Source organism: Apis mellifera, linkage group LG7 (genome assembly GCF_003254395.2).
Source record: "Apis mellifera strain DH4 linkage group LG7, Amel_HAv3.1, whole genome shotgun sequence".
NCBI lineage: Eukaryota > Metazoa > Arthropoda > Insecta > Hymenoptera > Apidae > Apis > Apis mellifera.
The window spans coordinates 8125788-8147235 of record NC_037644.1 but is presented as its reverse complement, the minus strand read 5'-3'; the positions used below and the strand labels follow the sequence as shown (position 1 = coordinate 8147235).

Here is a 21448-nt window from a genome sequence, read left to right as displayed (position 1 = left end):
AAATAGTAAGAGAAGAATAGAGATAGGATTGACCATTAGCGCCATCTATTGAGTGTCAAAGACATTTCTTCAAAACAAGGTAAAGTAGAATAAGAATTGAGCATCAGCACCATCTCTTGAGAACTTAAGATACATTTTCAAATTCCTAACAGAGAGCATTTAGTCTTCAATTTTGGCCTATCTTATGCTGGCTTTGTAGAAATGTCTTTAGCAATCAAGAGATTGCACTAATGATTAATTCTTGCTTTACCTCTATTTTTCTTCTACATTTGTTTTTTTTTTTTTTTTTTTTTTTTTACATGTATTTCATTTGTGACACTCTAGAAATGGCGCTGATTCCCAAATTGTTATCCTATATCTGTCCTTCTCCTAGCATATACTATTCTTGTTTGCAACGTGACGAGGCTTTGAATGTCTCTGTTTATTTTATGTTTGCAAAATTTATAAATTTTTAATAAAAAAAAAGATAGTTTTTACTTTATGTATGCCATACATAATCTTTTTCTTTATTATGAATTATTATTATACCTTTTTAAGCTTTTAAGCTTAGGAATTAAATAGAAAAATTAATTTATATAAAAATATAATATATATTCACATAATTTATATAAAATATAATTTCTATAATATATACATGTATATATTACTTATGTATTAATACATTTGTAAAATTTAAAAAATCTAGATATCAAAACAAATACAAAAATTGATATATTAAAATGTTGAGAGATTATTTATTGAATTATAATTATAAACAATTTAAATTTACTAGATGAAACAAAATAGAAATAAAGCAATAATGTAATCAAGATAGAATTATTTCACTCTATTTCCATATTTCTTCTAATTCAAATTTTTTATAACTTAATAAATTAAATTTAATTTAATTTTTTTGATCTGTATGATTAATCCTCCAAAGATATTGTATAAATATATTAATATACATATAATAACTTTATATATGTAATTATATATGTAATTATATATAATATACGTAATTATTGAAATATTTTATTTCATTAAATATGATGTGCTTTTTTAATTTTAATTAGAAAAAAAAATGAAAAATATAAGCTTACTTAATTAATTTTCATTCTCCTTAGGCAACAGATGATGATGGCCAGGGACAAACAACTAGTGTTTCATTGCGTATTAGTTTATCAGACGCGAATGATAGCCCACCGCGATTTTTGCAAGATAAATATCGTGCCGTTATAGACGAAGGAGCTGAAAAATTTGAACCTGATTTGAAAGTGCAAGCCCGAGATAAAGATAAAACGTCAAAAATTACATATGCAATAGTAGGCGGCGATGAATTAGATCTTTTCGCTATAGATCAAGATACTGGTGAAATTACCATAAAAAATAAAGGTCCAGTTGATTTAACCAATTCAACTCACGATTGGATTGCGCTTGTCATACAAGCAAGCGATGGAATATTTGTCGATTCCGCCATTGTTAATATTACAATTCGCGATGTTAATAACAACGCACCCGTATTTCCTCACGAACTTTATACTGCGAGTTTACCAGAAATATCACCGATTGGTATATAATTTTTTCCATAATAATTCATAAAAATTTTTTATTACATTTCAATAATGTCATCTAACTTAATATGTATATTTTAGGAACGGTCGTAGAAGAAGTTACAGCGACTGATGCCGACACAGGAATTAATGCAGAACTTGTTTATAGAATTCAGAAAGGAGCTTTTGATGATTTTACTATCAATGAAACGACAGGCATAGTAACGGTGTTTAGGAAACTAGATTATGATAATAAAAACACGTATCACGTAGAAGTCATAGCATTCGATAAAGGTAGATGAATATACATATATATGATTAGAGTAGTGCTTGGTTAACTATCACATTTTTTGCACATTATTTGTAAATTATCACGCAATTAATCACGCATCAATTCTTAGAACACTAATTTTATGAATATGGATATAAGAAATCCAAAATTGATAATTTGTTTTATATAAAAACAAAACAAAATATGAACATTTTTTTCTGTTTTTTGAGAATAACTGAGATATTCCAATCTTGCGACAGTTATCTGCACACTATTATATTACGTTACAATAATTAATTATTTTTTTAAACTTTTCTTATAATTTCATTATATAACTTTTTATGACTAGGAACTCCTAGTTTAACTGGTACAACAACGTTGATGATTAACGTTGAAAATAGCAACGACAAAGCGCCTTATTTCACGCCAGAAACTCAAAGAGCTGAAGTTACAGAAGACACTCCTATCGGAACAGTATTTACAACGTTAAAAGCTACAGATCCAGATAGTACCAATGTGGAAGCATTAAATTTTGCTATTTCTGAACCTATTACTGCGATCGATAGAAACGGTCAACAAGTCAATGACAGTAAATCTTTTAAAGTATGATCTGATATTTTATTTTGTAATTACAAAAGTTTAATTTGTGAAAAATATATATTAAGTAATACATTTAGGATTTTTTCGCTGTTGACCGCGCAACCGGGCAAGTTTCTGTCGTTAGATCGTTGGATCGTGATATTGCAGCAACAGTAAGCATCACTGTGGTTGTCAGTGATACAACTGCACCGACGTTGCAACAGGGAAGAGGTATATATATTTAAAATTATTTATATATTAGATATAAATAGTTAGATATAAATAGTTATAAAATCTTAATTTATGCATGCGCACATGTATAAAATCTCTAATATATTTCAATAAATATAATTAAGGATATTAAGAATATTAAAATATCGAAAATATTATTTGTACATATTTAACATATTATATTTAAATAATTCTTTTATTTATAATTAGGTACTTTAGTAGTCACAATTATTGATGTTAACCATATGGCACCAGAATTCCTAAAACCATGGACAAGAGAAAATCCACGATATTTAATAGAAATGCAAGAAGAACAACCAACTGGAGCTATTGTAGGAGCATTTACAGCAGTTGATGCAGATAGTAATATAGCAGGATATGCAATTATACCACCAAGCCCTTATTTTAATATAGATAATGTTACAGGTTCATTATATATAATTATTGCACTTAAATATAAAAAAAATATGAAAAGTATATGATAAATATTATAAATTTTACAGGAATTGTACGAACAAGCCAAGTTATTGATTATGAAGAAACAAAACAATTGGAGTTTACAGTAGTTGCATATGATTCTGGAGTGCCTCAATTATCTGCAACTACTAAAGTAATTGTTACTGTAATAAATATTAATGATCAAGATCCTAAATTCGAGAAAGAACTGTATAATGCTTCTGTAAAAGAAAATTCACCACCAGGTACTCATGTTATTGTTGTTAAAGCAACAGATGGAGATGAAGGTCCATTTGGAGAAGTTAGTTATAGCCTTATAGGTGATCATGCTGCTGATTTTAATATTGGTAAGTTAAATTCTCTATTCATAATAATATAAAATTGTATTTTATTGTATAAATATATATTTTTATAAATTATTAGGCCATGAAACAGGAGAAATTACTGTTGGTAGTGCTGCTGTTCTTGATAGAGAAATAACACCAAATATTACTATAACAGTAATGGCCAGTGATGGTGCCCATATAAATTCACGTCGAAGTACTACAGTTCCAGTAGTTGTAAAACTCATTGATGTTAATGATAATCGACCAATATTTACACAACATAGTTATAGAGCTTCAGTTGCTGAAAATCTGCCAGTAAATCCACCTGCACCTATTTTACAGGTAATTCCAATTTGAACATGATTCTAAAGAATTGCATAGTTGAAAAGATTGATATTCAATATATATCTTATAAGGTCAGAGCTGTGGATCATGATGAAGGAATCAATGGAGAAGTTTGGTATACTATAATTCATGGAAATGAAAATGAATCATTCTCCTTAAATCATGAAACAGGTATTTTATATCCTGGAGCAGCACTTCTTGGCAGAGCTGGTTCTTATAGAATTGAAGTAGAAGCAAGAGATGGTGCTGGTAATGGTCCACATTCAGATAAATGTTATGTTGATATACGAGTCACACCAGTAAATCAACACAAACCACAATTTGTTCTACCTGAATTAACAAACGCTACTGTTGAAGTACCTGAGGTGTGTGTAAAAATACTATCATCATTAATAAAATTTATTTACTTTGTTAAAATTATAGCAATGTAATAATAAATAAAATTTTTTAGAACACAGGTGTTCTAAATTACTTAATATTAACCGTGAAAGCGATCGATAGAGATCCTGGTGAAAACGGACGCGTAAGTTATCATTTAAAAGTTGGAAATCGAAACATTCAAGAAACAGAAGAATTTTCTATAGATCAAGAAACAGGTGAATTAAGATCGAAAATTATTCTTGATCGTGAAGTAAAAAGCAAATTTGAGGTAAATTTTCGCATATTTCTAAAAAATTTATAACATTCATATTAAAATAATGATAATGCTTAATTTTAATATTATTTCAGCTTGTTCTTGTAGCTGCTGATCATGGTACACCAACAGCATATGAAACATTACGTCTACTTACTGTACAATTAGTCGATACAAACGACAATACGCCACAATTTTATGATGAATATCATTTTCAAATATCAGAAAATCGCCCAAAAGATTACTTTGTAGGAAAAGTAATTGCGGAAGATAAAGATGAAGGAAGACACGCAAAAGTATATTATTACATAGAAGCTGGTAAATAACATATATTATAATTTAATTATATATAATTATAATTTAAGATTATAGAAGTACTAAGTAGCGATAAATAAATTTATGCAAATGTCATACTCATTTTTCAGGAAACGAAAATTATGCATTTTATATAGACAAATCTGATGGTAGCATATATACAAATAAATCATTCGATCGTGAAACTCGAGATAAATATGTTTTATCGATACTGGCTTCTAATGATCCTGATATTTATATAAGTCCTGCAGATGCAGGACGACCATTAATGCACAATACGGATCATGGATATGTAAATGTTACTATAATTATTTTGGATGAAAATGATAATTCGCCAATATTTGAACGTAATGATTATTATGCTGGTGTTAATTCAATGGCAAATGTGAATGATTTTGTAACAAAAGTAACAGCATCAGATTTAGATGTTGGAGATAATGGCACACTTCATTATTATGTTGCCAGTGCAAATCTTTACAAATATGGATCAGAAAAACCTAGTGGTTCTATAGTTCCAAGTCCTTTCATTGTAACACAAGATGGTAAACTTGTTACAAGTGGATATATGGCTGAATACAATCAAGATAGATTCATTGTTGAAGTTATAGCGAAAGAAGCTGCTATTCCAGAAAGATATGCCATGACTAGAGTCCATGTAAGTTATTTCATATGCGAATATGTTTTTATCTAATTTTTTAATTATTTATTTATTATGTTAATGAAGGTTTGGGTATTTGAAGCCTCACAATTAATAAGAGTTATTTTATCAAGACCTCCTGAAGAAGTAAATCGTGAACGTGATGAAATCGTATCAGAATTATCGAATGCAACTCAAAGTAGAGTCGTTGTCGATGATATACGATATCACGTAGACGCATCAGGTCATATTCGTAGAGAATGGTAAAAAAAAATATTTTGAATATTTTTTAAATTAATATAATATTTAAAAAACATAATATCTAAATATAATTTATAGGTGCGATATGTATTTACACGTAGTGGAATCAAAAACTCAAACTATTGCTCCAGTTCCACAAGTGCTTAAAGTTATTGATGCAAAATATGATTTCTTGAAAGATTATTATGCCGGTTTTGCTATTGAAAATGTTGTGGTAAATATATATTAAATTTTTATATTAAATTTTGTATACTTAAAATTATATAAATATATTAATAGAATTGGATTTTGTGATATAATTTTTCAGCCTGCTTATGCTGGAGTACAAGAAGAACCTTTTGATCCTGCATTAGCTGCTTTAATTGCCTTATTGGTAGTTTTATTAGTTGGTGCAGTTACAGTAACAGTAGTTTGTTGTTGTTTACGACATTGGTAAATATCCTTATTTTAATATAGAAAATATAAAATTATATATTATATTATATAACATATTTTAGGGTAATCACTGTGCCAAATGATATACGAAAAAAAGATGGCTTAATAAAAAAACAAATTATTGATGAATTAAATACTACAGAAAATCCTTTATGGATTGAACAGTGAGTAAAATTATATTTTATAAAGATATGTTTCAATATGATATATTTTTATAATGCTCATTTCCAGAAAACTTAAATTATATGAAGAGCAAGAATTAACAATGCAAGTATTTAGTGAACCTGAAGGTGGTCTAGGTACAGAAAGACGTGGAAGTGGTGTAAGTGTTGGTATGGGTGATACATCTCAAGATAACACTTATGCTACTATTCAACGTCCCCTACCTACGAGTAGGCATCGTCCTACGACGCCAGATTATACAACGCTTCCAGGAAACCACAATGTATGAAGAAAAATTATTAAATATATACATTAGATAAATTGTTATATAATTTAAAAAAATATATTTATATTATATGTTTTTACATAGCTTTACGAATCAGCCATGGGTTTCCAAGGATCAACATTTCAGCCATCTTCGAATGTAATGCCTCAATTTACACTTGATCGTGATGGCCAACCCCAATTCGTTTCAGGGCTAGTATAAATTAAGTTTTATGCCAATCCCTCTTTTTTAATTAATAATATAACTTATCATTATACATCGTACCTCTCTAACCACTGCTCTAACTGTTGCACGCGCCTTTCTGAAATTACACTCGCATGCACACACCTTTTCGACAATAATCGGATAATATCGTTAGGTTTGTCTGCGAGTAGACGCGTGTACAAGAAGAGCAAATTATCCCGAATTATGCAGAAAAATCTACCCTGACTGTGCATCTTTTGCAATTTCAGTTCGAACTCTTCAACAGCGAAGAATTCAAGATGAAGAGTAACAACGAACAGTCAATATTACTGGAATAAATATTTCCCTGTAGCTGGTGTGTGCATGTATATATGTGTGCGTTGCCAACCTATGGTCTTATCTAACTAATTGTTAGGTTCATTGTTAGAAAAATCAAAATTGCTAGATAATAGACACTGTGAAATAGCTTAATGACCAAAGCTTGGCACGACAGATATATGTATATAAATGAATGTGTAGACTCCGTCCAGCGCAGTTTTCTGATTACTTCCTCACTAGTTTAGTATTTATATAACTTATGTACGTTTTGCACGCGTAACAAAAAAAGAACGTACTTATAGTGTCATTATCTTGTGAACAAATCACTGCCATATTATGGCATTAACATACAATAAAATGTTCTAATAATAAAGAGAACATATTCATAATGTTAAAAATATTTGTAATAAGAAAAACAATTCAATCGAAATATCAATATATATCATAAGTTCATGTACAATTATTAATTTTCAATATGTTATATTTATTTAAGTTAGGATTAAATGACTGATTTTTATCTGATTAATCTGTGATTTGATTACGCCCGCATATATACGTGACAGTTAAATTGTATTTGAGATTTTTTACAACTCATTGGCGATGGGCGGATATAGTCATATCATAGCTAGTGAAATGGAGACATTCGCATCAAATTTCAATGTTATGTAAAAACATAATCATTTCGCGCTGCGAAGACCACACTGTTTTTCATCATCTAAACCGTCCTCAACGAAACATATATGCATTGGGGTCTATGAAATTTATTGCGAACGGCTCTAAACGTACAGTATATCATATACTCAAAAACAATAACTTAATTACAATCATGTTATGTCTATAAACATTTAATGTAAAACTAATATCAGTATCACAATATTACTAGGTGGTTACGAATATTATAGTTAGTAAAAGTATCTGTTTATTGGTTATAAATTTATTGTAACATATTTTATGTAAGTCATTGATAAAAAAAAGTATTCATATATCAACATTCATCACATCTCACATCATGTGAAAATAAATATTTAAATCTGTGTATATTTAATTCTTCTCAATATCCATATGTTCTTTATCTAAGCTATTTTTTTCTTTCTTATTAGATTTATCATCTAATAACTTTGGTTCATAATTGAAAATTTGGACTATCGAATTAGGTTGCTCTATCCATAATTTATATCCTTTTTTTGTAGGATATCTTTTAATACTTAAACATGTTAAACATGTCCATTTTACACTTTTTATAGGTTTTGATACTAATCGTACTTTTGCAGTTTCACCAGGTATAAGGGGAGATTGACAACATTTACAAATTGTTCTCTTAATATCAGGTTCTCTTAAAGAAAAAAAAATATATACATTTATATTTTTAGTTTCTAAAAATTGATTAAAATTATGATTTTAATCATATATATATAACCATTATATAACTATAACAAATATATAGTTGAGCCTGAATTTTCATCTTTTTTTTCTGTATTGGATTATATATAAAAAAACAATATTTTTTTGAATCTGAAAAAATTACTACTAGTCTTATAATTTAATGTATATAAATAAATTTAATTATTAAAAAATGAAACATTTTTGCAAAACAAAATTTATGAAAAATATATTTATAATAATAATCTAACTTATATTATACCAATTAAATAAATATAAACTATTTTAATTTTTAATTATTTTATAATTAAACTTACATTCTTAAAACAGATTTTTTTGCACAGCCAACCATTATGTTTCCATAATATGATGCTGCTACTCTATTTTTCAAAGCCATTAAATAACTTGCCTATATAAATAATATTTTATTAATAATTCTATTTTAATAAAACAATAAAATATAAATTATCAAGAATTATTATTACCTGGTATAGGTAATTCATTCTTTCAAAAATATCCTTACCCTGGCATAATTTTGTATTTGTATCTATAACAATTATAAATACGATAAATATATAATATTTATAAATATAAATATGTTTTAATAATTTTACATTAAATTTAATACCAACCCATAGTACTTATAAGAATTAAAAGTATTTATTACAAGTTTATTTTATGATATTTTTTAAAAAAGAAAATGGATAACATGAGGGTTATGTTGTATTATTTACATTTATTTGCTTCATCGTTTTCATTGTCAACATAACCATATTGTTGTCACATAATTATATTGTTTATCACTTATTATTAATTAAATAAAAATCATTTTTTTAATAATTAATTAAGTGAAAAAATTATATTTTTATTATATTTTTCAATATAGAATATAAATATTAAATCGATTATAAATAAAATATATCTTAAATTTAAATAAACATACGAAAAAATGAACAAATAAGCACACAGTGTAAAAAAAATCTATTTTTTTACTAAATCTAGTTAAGTAAGTAACTAAATAGTTTTATAAATGCAATGATACACTTGATACACAAAAATTATACTTTTTTTTAGATATATTTTTGGAACATTCTATTGATATATAATATTTAAAAAATTTAATAATAATTTAAATTTAACATTAAATTTTGTAAGATATCTTTAATTTTTTATAAATTATTTTTATAAAAAGAAATATATATAGAAATATATTTTTATAAAAGAATATTTATTATATTATATACCCATAAGTACAAATACTTATGGATATAATGTCAATTGGTAAATAAACTGATGAAATTCAATCATTTAAAATTCTATTATTCATTTCAAATATATTTAATAGTTAACAAAACAAAAAATATACAATAATACATATAATACAGATCTTAAACTATGTGTCATAAAATATAGAATCTTGAAAATTTATTTTTTTAATATGTTATAAAAATGTCTAGAATAAATTGGTTCTTGTGGACGTTCTCTTCCTGGAGTACAAATAAAATCCTTATGTGTAATAGAAATATCATTAGAAATTGATGCTAAACTATTACTTAATGTATGAGATGTGTTGTTATCATTATATGTTGATGTTAATCCATTTTGTTTTATTTTACATTTCCAACTGAGATTGGGAGTAAATTCAACTTCTAAGTTCTCTATACCTTCAACTAAGTTCTGATCAGAACTTTCATTAATATTTACATATGTTTTATCAGTTCTATATAATTTAAAAATAAAATATTAAAATAATAAATACTTATTATTATTTAGAATATTTTTAAAATATTACAAATTACAAACTTACTGGTTTAAAATATTATCTTCATTATCTTCATTATAATCATAACCATATTCTGCAAAAACACCTTCCAAATTATCACAATCTTCTTTTAAAGTTTCATATTCTTTTCTAGTTTCTTGAAGAAACTCTTCCATATGTATTGGATTTTCTATGCTCCAATCTTTCGTTTCTGATAAAATTTCCTCAATTCCATTCTATTTATATAATAATACATTTAAAAATTAAATAAATATATAAATATTTTTTTTTAATTTTAAATAAATAGTATTATAATATTTATATGATATAGATCATATTTGATGTTACTGACCTGTGTATTTTTTATAATATTCCATACAGATTTAATATAATTAATTGTTTCTTCTGTACATTCTCCAAAACATCCAATTAAAACATGTGGCAATTTCCATGTTGTTATTAATTTTTCAATACCATCATCAAGTTGCCGTGCTTGAATTATTAATTTTTCAAAATTATTTGAATACATTGCACAAAAATAATATTAATGTTTTTATTTTTTTAAACAGTTTGATAATTTCAAATGTCTACATAACGGTTTTTAAAATAAACATATACATTTTAGCCAACATAACATATACAATTCCCTATAAAATATATTCGTTTAATGAATTAAATTATCAGATATAAATAAATTAAATCAAATTTAAATAAAACAAATTATTATATTAATTGTTCATTTTCATGTAAAATAAAGTCTATTTATCTCGAAAGTTATTCCAAATTGAATTTACTTCTTTTTCATTTTAAAGCATTATTGATATTTTCGAATATAAAAAAAATATATCTTAAAATTATAAATTTGATTTTATTTTCTTAGATTTATAAATACTTAATTTACATACAATGAGTTATATTATTGGATAAATTTTATATTAATAATATATAAGCAAATGAAATTTATTGTATAAATTCATTATATAAAAACAAGTAATTTATTTTTCTATTATTTCCTATATTAATTTTGTATAGTAACTATATTTTTTTTTATATACAATATTTTCTTAAATTTTAATAAAAGGATATGTTCATTTTATAATAAAATAGTTTTTTATATATAAATAATCTAAAATATATATTTCATCTAATACATATTAAACAATAATATAATAATGTTATTATATATAATATTTTATTATTGTAAAAAAATTAGTTATATATTTAAAAACAATATAAAATTACATAAAATATTTAATAAAATATATTTAAATAAAATTTAAATAAAAATTCTTTTTGAAATTACTATAACAAACAATATCAAGATTTTTAAATTTTATAAAATTTTTATATTAATTTTTCATTATTAATTTATTGATAATTCATTTGTAAGTAATAATGCATAAAAAATGGAATTTGCAAAATTGTTATAAAAATAAGTCTTTTATGTTAAAAGAAAATGCGAATTAAAAATTATTATTAATATAAGTTATTATTATTAATATTATAAATAATAATTCATAACTTAATAAATAAAAATAAAAAAATATTTTTTGCAATAAAATACACATAAAAAGAAAAAAAAATAAATACTCAATTATTAAAATAATTGCATATATATTTATTATATATATGTATATTTAATTACATATATTTTTTTTATATTTCTTTATAAAAAATTCATATAAAAAAATAATCAATACAATTTTGTAAATTAACTTTAATATAACATACTTATATTTAAAATATAATATTAAGAAGTTGTATTATTTTATAATTATACAGTATTAAAAATCTTTATTAATCTCTATTATTAAATATATAAAAATGATATAATAGTATAATAATTATTTGATTTATGCATTTATCATATAATTAATTTTATATTTTTATAATTATAAAAAAACTTACAATAAAAAAAAATGAGTTACTAATATTAAAGTAATAATAAAATATTCTTAAATTTATTTGTATTTTAACTAATATGAAATTACTTTTGATTTATTGAATATATACTTATGTCATAGTCACACCAATCTCCATTTTTAGACGCAAACGTTCGTAACGGGTTCTAGGGAAACGTTAATGACGGAAGTGTGAACAATATAGGAAAAGCTACGTAAATGTGAAATTGTAATCGCACATGAACGCGATTCGTAAATATATGATATTAGGTGCAACGAGTAATGGCTACTGCAATATTGTAAAAAAAACTGTTCCGCCTGACAGCAGTAGAAATGTAGTTCGTATTAATCGAAGAATATTTTGTGGTTTAATTGTATATACAGATTTTTTCAATTAACTAAGGTTAATAACAAACTCATTTGTTCCATGACTTCCCTACTAAATACTACGTAAGTACATAAGTTTTAAAATCTATATATTTATATAATATGAATTAAATTAATACAAATATTTTTCTATATAAAAACAATATGTATATATATTGTGTGTATATATATATACATATAATTGAATTTCTAAATTTAAATTCCTATATATATATATATGTATATATATATATATACATACACAATAAAAATATATATCTTTTCTGTGAAAGTAAATTTAAGTTTCAAAAAATAAACTTTTTTAAATAAATTTATATTAATATTTCAATTACATTAATGTAATAAATTATGTAATTTTAATTATTATTTTAGGTCAACAAAAAATGACAGTATTAGAAACAGAAGAAGATGCAGATAAACGTTCAGTTCCTCCTAGGAAGAAATTTTGCTTATCCCTTTCTGGTCGTGAACGTACAATTTCTATTAATACTTCTCAGGCTCCTCAGACTTCAGAGAGGGAGGGCCTTTTAAACAAAGATACCTGTACTCATAGTATGTAAACTTATCTAATTCTATTATTTTATAAACTTTAAATATATTTAAAAAATATGTTTAAATTGTATGTATATTTATATATAATTTAATATATATTTATTAATTATGAAGGTATAAGCAAAATGTTGAATGGTTATCGTAATCAATTGAGCAATCATCAAGATGGAAGTTATGATGTATCAAATAGCGGTACAGAAGGATTAAGGATAGCTACTTTATGTAATTTAGGGAATACATGTTTTTTGAACAGTGTGATATATACTTTACGATTTGCACCATCATTTCTACATAATTTGCATCATTTGGCCACTGATTTGTCTAACTTAAATGATAAACAAATTCAAACTAAAGTAAGTTTTATTATATTAAAAATAAAAACTTTCTATAATTTTATATAGTAATAATGCCATAAAATTATATGATTTTTTTTATATTATAGATAAAATCATCATCTTTGGGTAGAACTGGTGTATCACTTACATCAAGTGGCAGTCGGAGTTGGAGTAGTAAAGATTTATTAGCTTTGGCTGGACCTACTGGAGATAATAATAAACACAGAATACAAATAGCTACTGAAAAATTACATGAATTATTTATGGCATTGCGTGCATCTGAAGCAAGAGAAAATAGTGAACCATATCAGCCAGATGCGTTTTTACAAGCTCTTAGGTATATATTATTAAAAAAAATATATATTTAAGAGAAAAATGTATATATTACATATATTATAAATATATATTATAAATATATACAATATATAAATGATATATAAATTTCTTTCAGAGATGTAAATCCTATTTTTGAGGGAAATCAACAACAAGATGCTCATGAACTTTTAGTATGTTTACTTGACAATATTAGGGAAACATTCCAATTGTTGGTCAGACATAGAGAAAGTCAATTTGGACAAAATAATGATACATTATCAGACTTTTCCACTGAACATTTAACAGATGTACAATCAGAAGGTAATAATTCTAATAAAAGAAGCATTCGTAAATCAAGAAAAAAGAAAAAAATAACAACAAGAGGAAGTTCATCTTGTCTTGTACAATCAAATTTAAATGGTGTATCAGTATCTTCTAGACCATACGAAAATGTGAAATATTATATGAAATATTGTATGAAATATGAAAATGGTCACGCCGAATTTCCGGAAAGTAATGGAGATATAAGTAGTCATAGATTGGAAAGCAAGAAATGTTTTATTTCAGAAGATTTTGAAGGAATTAGTCTTTTGCGAACTACATGTCTTGAGTGTGAACATGTTACAGAACGAAAAGAAACATTTTGCGATATATGTGTGCCTATAGATATAGACAGATCAAGTGAAAAAGGTACGTATTATCTTTTATTAATTACATTACATTAATTAACTTATAGAGATTAAATTATAGATATATATATATAATAGATTAAATTATAAATATATTCATTACAGATAAAGAAGTAAGACCAATGGATAGTAGCGAAGTATATAAACGTGCAGTAGTTACTAGTGAACTTCTTTGGGGCCGAGATAAATATTGGTGCGCTCGTTGTCTTCGATATAATGAAGCTCGTAGAGCTGTATGTTTCCCATCTTTACCAAGACTACTTATATTGCAATTGAAAAGATTTTCTACTGCAGCAGGGTAAAATTATTTTTTACTTTTATTTATTGGTAATAAGATAATAAGATAAATAAGATTTTCATATTTAATATAAAGACGTATATTACATTAGGTCAATGGAAAAAATCAATAATCATATGCCAACACCATTAACATTACAATGTTTTTGTGAAGAATGTAACAACGATCAATCACGAACTACAGGTGGCAGATCAGAATCACGACATGTGTATAAATTATATTCTGTAATTATGCATCAGGGTGCAACAATGACAGCTGGTCATTATGTTGCTTATACTCGTTTGCCCGATGAATCTGCATTTGCAGAATATTTTCAATGCGATCGAGATAGTAAGCGACAAACTTCTGGTCAGAGTAGTAGCAGCACAAATACAAATTCGTCTTCATCGGATAAAACATCTGGTATATTAAAATACTTTAGAAGTAAACCAAGTGCTAGTGAAACTAAGGAACAATTAATCAGGTTTGGTTGCCGCAGTATGGATTGTTGTGGTATTCGACGTCATAAACATCCTAGCACGTGGTTAGAATGTGATGACGAAGCAGTGCATGTAATCCCATTGCGAGAATTAGAAGATAAATTAGCGCCAAATCCACGAAATTCCGCCACTCCTTACCTCCTGTTCTATGTAAGATCTGTGACATAAATATTTCTCTTTTAAAAATGTAAAAAAAAAAAAATATGTATTTCGAGTATTAAAACTAAAAGTGCAATGGGCCTTGTTCCTTCTTGTTGATGACTGCAGTGTCACACATTCCACATCTGTTTATTCTGTACGTATTGTATCAGGTTTAGATGAACGTGTATAATTTCGTAGAAAATAAATTATGTATTGACATCATGTTAAATGTTAGAATTTGATAGTTGAATGATACACAATAAATTCTCCACTCAAGCGATGATTCTATTCAAATCTTGCTATTAATACCACAAAATGTCAATTTGTATTTAGATAATTAATGTTAGCTGGGACGTGGAACGTATTATTTTTAAGTTATCTCTGTAAAAATAAAAAGTGTATTCTTCGTTTAATTTCCTTGTTCTTTTCAGCTTTAGCTACTTTCCAATTTAAATAAGAAAATAAAAAACTGAAATTTATAATGATTAAATAATCTATATCATAAATATCATTATATATATATATATTTTCATTATCCGTATTGCTTTTTCACATATTATTGAAAATATATATTTTTTTGTCTTATTCTTTATTTATAAGATATAAATAAAAAAGAAACAATTAACATATTTAATAGATAATATATTCTTTTTATATTTTTTATCAAGATTAAACTATAAATATATTTCCTTAATTTTTTTTATTCTATTTCCTAAAAAAATTATTTGAATGATTTCTCATATATTTTAATAAATAATTCGAAATAATATTTTTCAAAAAAAATATAAATTGATATATCATTAAAATTATTGAATTTTTTACTTAAATATAATTGCATTAAAAATCTCTATTTCATTTAATTAATTAAGAAATTAATATTAAATATGCAAAAATTAATACATACATATAATTTATAATAAATATCTATATGTCCAAAGAATAATTAAAAAATTTTGAATATGATTGTTATTAGAAAATAATATTAAAATAATATTAAAGAAAGTAAATAATTAATGTCCTGTTCAGATTGAAATATTTGTAAGACGTCAGGACGTCAGTTTAATAATCATACGTGGCTATATCCATATATCGATTGTTTCGATAGGGGTCAGTAGTGGATAGTTGTGTTTCACTTGTCAGCCTGACGTATTCGACGTTTCTTCTACTTTCTACTCGTGTTACATATGACTTTTGTCTTTTTTTATATAAAAATTTGACCTAACTTGGATATGATAATATTATTTTTTCTTTAAAAAAGGTAAGTTGAATATAGAAAATATACATAAATTTAACGTCATAAAACGAAATCAAATTTGCGCGCTACGAGTAAGCAGAATTCAAATGAAAGTAGAACATCCGTATAGTTATAGTATGAATATATATTTTTCATATTCATATGATATTCATTGTTAAATACAATGATATTATAATATATTACTCAAAATATATTATAAATTAGATAAAAACATTGAAAACTATGAAAAATAAAAATAGTTATAATATTGTTTCTGTAATATTAAAATATTGATAATATTGATTGATAATTTTGAACTATAATATTTTATTGTTATAAAAATCTTTTTTTTACTTATTTAATTGTTCAAATATTAGAATGAGTAAGTATAAAAATCGGAATATAATATAGTAAAAATAATTTTTTACTATATTAAAAACTTTTTATTTATTTTTTATATGTATGATTATTATTATTTAAAATAATATTCTTCTTTATTTACATAACTTGTGAGTAAACTTCGTACCTGCGATTTATTCAACAATAGTGATTTAACATCGATTTTTATAATAACATGGTGAGTGTAATATCTAAGAATTTCATTAAATGTCTATATTTCGATGTGAAATATTATTAATGCAAAAAAATATTCATATTATGATATCTTAAGAAGCAATGTTAATTACAATTGACACAACTAATTAGAAATTAGAAATAAAAGATGTAAAATGTAATGAGCATTGAAAAAAATACATAAAGCATAATGCACATTTATCGTTTTAACAAAGTAAGCATAATCGATACACTCATAGTGTATCATTGATAAGTAAATGAATGTCACAATATTATTCACATTTATTATATGCACTGCACTAAATATTATAATTTTCTTCAAAATAGATTTATATTATTAGCTATAAGTTAAATTAATATAATAATAAAGATATCGTAAATTTATTAATTCACATTTCACTTATCTATTTTATCACTCACTATATTATATTTTAGCATTAATAATAATACAATCAAAATAATAATAAATACATTTAATATACGATATTTATAAACTTATTGTAAACTAACATAATTCATATAACAAATATTGATATTTACATAAAAATTAAAGAAAAATGTCTTGAAAAGATATAAATATTAATATTAATATTATTAATATCAGTATATTGATCATTGCTGTAAATTTGAATATTATAATATATTTATAATAGCATTTATTGTATACATCGATTTATTTATTCTTTCTATAATTAAATATTACATGAAACAAAATCGATAAAAATCAATCATTTACTATCTGTTATTTCAAGTTTTTATCAAAAATAGTCTTATTTTGATTTATTTGATTGCAGATTTTATTAAAAATAATCGATTATGAAGTATCAACAGATCACCGTCGATTTTGTAAATATGGTGTTCACTGCTTGTTCCTATTTGGCTCTTGCTGGAGCTGTTTGGATATTTTTACGACTCATCCAAGCATGCTTTTGGTTACCGCGCCATTTAAAAAGACAAAATCATGTCCAACGAATGCTGCAAGATAAGGTTTTTATACATTTTCTATTCGTTCTTTTAAATTCTTTTAGCAAAATGCTAATACATTACATCTTATTGATGTAAAGATTCATTGATGAAGACATATACTATATATATATATATATATATATATATATATATACAGAATAATTAATCTGAAATCGATAATTAAATGAAAAAATTTTGAATATTTATATTCGATTTCCATGAAATAATTATCTGTATTTATTCTTTACTTTAAATATACATATATTTCATTAAAATTTTTACGATGCTTTCTCATAAATAAATAAAATTAGTTAAAATACGAATAAAGATTAAATTATATAAATAATTCACTATTTATGAAATTCGCAAATTTATTAAATTATCCGAAGTTAGAACTATAAAAAAAAATTAGTAAGATATATATATGAAAGAGAATATATTGAGGAATTTTAAGGAATATTAAAAATAAGAATAAATGTGATGTATTGATATTGAGGAAGTTTAAAAAATGAAATTATTGTGAATGAACCTTATTATTTATTAGAGAGATGCACGATAAAATTTTATGAACGAATTAGTTGTGGAATTGGATAGTTGTAAATATTTCATAATTTTAAAAGTTAATATGATTCGAGCAATTGTGTGAGAACGTTTAATTGCGTATAAAGGTTATTGGATAGGATTATAGGTTTTTCGATTCTTATCAATAAATATGAAATTACAGACGCAATTTTTGATTCTTCAAATATTACATTAAAGAGTTTAAAAAGAAGAAAGAAAAAGTTAAATTAGAAATTTGAAAAAATAATAGACAGTAGATTTTTATGCAAATTTATATTTTTATATAATATTTTTCATAAAGTTCTCTGTATTGATAAAAAATGAGGAGAGATAAGGATATATCGTTATTATTTATTCATTTTTGCTTGAATTATATATGCTTATTTGATTTTTTTTATTTGACAAATATTTATTCATCAAGAAATCAAAATTCTATCGTAACAACCATTTTCAATGGCGCTCAATTTGAATGTAATACTTTGAAATGTTCAAAAAGAACAGTTATTTATGCAAATATATTACAATGGTTATAATAGACTATAATTTATAACAAGCTTAGATATGCGAAATAAAATTTAAAACAATTTTAGAGTGATAAAAATTATAATTTCAATCATCTAAAATTGTTTTATATTTTATTTTCCCATTTCACAAGGAACAAGAATTAGTGAAATGCCAAAATTTGTTGAGATTGGAATGAGATTCCAAACCTAATTATGAGCAACTATTTTTTGATAGATTATATAATCTTGGTTATTTCAAAACTGTTGTTGTAAAAAGCATCAACATGACATAAATATTATAATAGACAGATGTATGTAAATTCAATGCAATAATAGCAATAAATTTTTTTTAAATATCTTAAAAATTAAGAAAATCCTATATTTTCGTGAAAGGAAAAAAAGTTGTTTGTTCAAAAAGATATATAATTCAAAAGTCATTAAAATTAATGAAGAAGAAGTTAATTAGAATTTGAAAGGATTAAATTTTCTACAAAATTTTTAATGATGACAGTTAAATTATTTATATATTTGTGATTTCTATCCAGTTGATCAATCTCAAGTTCTCTAGTATTATTTGAGATACACATACACAGAAGTGTTCTAGAGTATTTTCTTTTTTAGTAGCAAGCAGGGAAATGTTCTCCAATCTCTTTGATCTGACATTGATTAATTGTACACGTAAGAAGTTTATGTTCATTCGTCTTTTATACAGAATAATTCCTTTCTTTTCATCATACAAAACTTGATTAAAAAATGATATTTTAATCCGAATGATTAATTGATTACAAACTATTTTGCGATTATAAATTACAAAACATATATAAACAGACTGTTAATATAAATATGAAATTCGTATACTTTTTGAAGGTCGATTCTAAAAGTAAAAATAAATACAAAAGTTGGTATACAAAAATGTCAGCAGAGATTTATTTATTTAAGATTACGTTAGATAAAGTGAGATGGAAAATCAAGCAACGATATTAGATAATAGAGTTATTTAATTTTAATAATATTAATTATTAAATTACTTATAATTGAACGAATATCTATGATCATAAACTTTTGTGTAGATGGAGAACTATGAGAAGTACATATTAGAATGTGAAAAAAGAGAAAAGATTGAACAGGAAATGCAAGGCGGAGATGCCAAACCAAATCCTGAACAAGCTGAGAAATGGAAGGAACGAAGGGAATGTTTGGAAATGTTGAAGAGGGAATTAAGTAAGATTCGAGATGGTGGTGATGATTCTCAAGACTGGGACTATCTTTTAGAAGAAGAGGAAACAAAAGAAGAAAAAGCTAGTATCACAGAAATTCAAGATGATAAAATTTCTAAAGATGGACATAATGATAAAGTAAACACAAACACAAGCACTAATCCAATAATCAATTCAGAAAATAAAAAAGACAAATAATTACATTTTATACTATTTCTGTAACAAATAGATGAGGTTTAAAACCTTTTAGATCCGTAAAAAAAAAAAAAAAAAAAAAAAAATAACAGAATTCAAAATATTTATAAGAAATATGCGAAATACATATTAATAGTTATATTTTAATCTATTAGTGAAATGCAAACAGAGAAAGTATTAATATCATTTCTAATAATAATTATTCGATAATAATAATTAACATATTTCATCCATGTATGAGGCACTTATGAGGCACAATGATTTAATAATTAATCTTAAGTATTTGATTATATATTTATTATATTACTAAGATATCAGAATAATTTAATGCATTTTACTGGTAAATGGAAAGTTTTATAGCAAAATTATTCATCATCATAAAAATATATTTAAAAATGATCAATTTTAAAGAAATGAAATTAATATATTTAAAAAAGAATGAATTTATAAAATTATTATAATAAAATGACTAAACGATCACGATATTACACGAAGAGAATAATTATGATATTTTTATATTGAATTTTTATTAAATATTACGTAAAGTATTTAAGCTTTATATAATAATATTTAAACTTTCGAATAAAAACATTTTAAATTAAAATATCAACGTACAATTTAATGAAATTTGTAATGCAATTAATGCACGATATTTTTTAAATAGATGTATTTTAAGAATATTGTATTTATTCTTTAAAATTTATACATATATAGTATTATATCTACATATCTTTGAATTAAATATTTATTGAAAGCAAAATATTGATAATATCAATTTCGAAATTTTATACTTACTTCTTATATAAGGAGCCACTTTTTTGAACTACAATTATAATTTTAAAATAATATACACGATGAAAAAAAATTATTTATGCATCAATTAATTTACATAAATTATCGTAAAGTATTGTAATATTTATCGTTAAAAATTTTACAAATTGTTTGCTAAATAAATACATCTGAATTTTCTATGATTATTAAAATTTCTTATT

General features: G+C 24.1%; 5 protein-coding genes across 5 annotated transcripts in view; 3 read left to right on the top strand and 2 right to left on the bottom strand.

Moving 5' to 3' along the window:
* LOC409212 (cadherin-87A) overlaps positions 1-8008 on the top strand; it is a 255208-nt gene extending 247200 nt beyond the window's left edge. Inside the window, exons 12-29 of the mRNA XM_006562570.3 lie at positions 1104-1548; positions 1632-1823; positions 2150-2403; positions 2478-2610; positions 2821-3036; positions 3114-3413; positions 3490-3734; positions 3809-4102; positions 4189-4386; positions 4467-4689; positions 4797-5341; positions 5411-5586; positions 5663-5798; positions 5892-6016; positions 6082-6183; positions 6251-6464; positions 6552-6658; positions 6920-8008. Coding sequence (XP_006562633.1) covers positions 1104-1548; positions 1632-1823; positions 2150-2403; positions 2478-2610; positions 2821-3036; positions 3114-3413; positions 3490-3734; positions 3809-4102; positions 4189-4386; positions 4467-4689; positions 4797-5341; positions 5411-5586; positions 5663-5798; positions 5892-6016; positions 6082-6183; positions 6251-6464; positions 6552-6658; positions 6920-6953 — 3939 coding nt within the window. The 3' untranslated portion in view covers positions 6954-8008. The remainder of the gene's footprint in view (positions 1-1103; positions 1549-1631; positions 1824-2149; positions 2404-2477; positions 2611-2820; positions 3037-3113; positions 3414-3489; positions 3735-3808; positions 4103-4188; positions 4387-4466; positions 4690-4796; positions 5342-5410; positions 5587-5662; positions 5799-5891; positions 6017-6081; positions 6184-6250; positions 6465-6551; positions 6659-6919) is intronic.
* On the bottom strand, positions 7776-8984 carry LOC724659 (ribonuclease P protein subunit rpr2). Its single transcript, XM_001120551.5, has 4 exons — positions 8981-8984; positions 8834-8895; positions 8666-8757; positions 7776-8301 (listed from the first exon to the last, which is right to left on the bottom strand). The coding sequence occupies exons 1-4, from the start codon at positions 8982-8984 to the stop codon at positions 8010-8012; spliced, it is 450 nt and encodes a 149-aa protein (XP_001120551.1). The 3' UTR covers positions 7776-8009.
* A 722-nt stretch (positions 8985-9706) lies between these two features.
* On the bottom strand, positions 9707-12202 carry LOC100576492. The gene is made up of 4 exons (XM_016913244.2): positions 12102-12202; positions 10463-10757; positions 10156-10346; positions 9707-10068 (listed from the first exon to the last, which is right to left on the bottom strand). Exons 2-4 carry the CDS (start codon positions 10637-10639, stop codon positions 9774-9776), a joined length of 663 nt encoding a protein of 220 aa, XP_016768733.1. The 5' UTR covers positions 10640-10757; positions 12102-12202; the 3' UTR covers positions 9707-9773.
* Positions 12203-12258: 56 nt separating this feature from the next.
* LOC409389 (ubiquitin specific protease-like) lies at positions 12259-15620 on the top strand. Its single transcript, NM_001134668.1, has 7 exons — positions 12259-12461; positions 12771-12950; positions 13065-13303; positions 13393-13622; positions 13737-14290; positions 14395-14587; positions 14679-15620. The coding sequence occupies exons 2-7, from the start codon at positions 12782-12784 to the stop codon at positions 15232-15234; spliced, it is 1941 nt and encodes a 646-aa protein (NP_001128140.1). The 5' UTR covers positions 12259-12461; positions 12771-12781; the 3' UTR covers positions 15235-15620.
* A 2210-nt stretch (positions 15621-17830) lies between these two features.
* Positions 17831-20527, top strand: LOC100188904 (uncharacterized). Its single transcript, NM_001134669.1, has 2 exons — positions 17831-18001; positions 20115-20527. The coding sequence occupies exons 1-2, from the start codon at positions 17831-17833 to the stop codon at positions 20457-20459; spliced, it is 516 nt and encodes a 171-aa protein (NP_001128141.1). The 3' UTR covers positions 20460-20527.
* Positions 20528-21448: the final 921 nt, after the last annotated feature.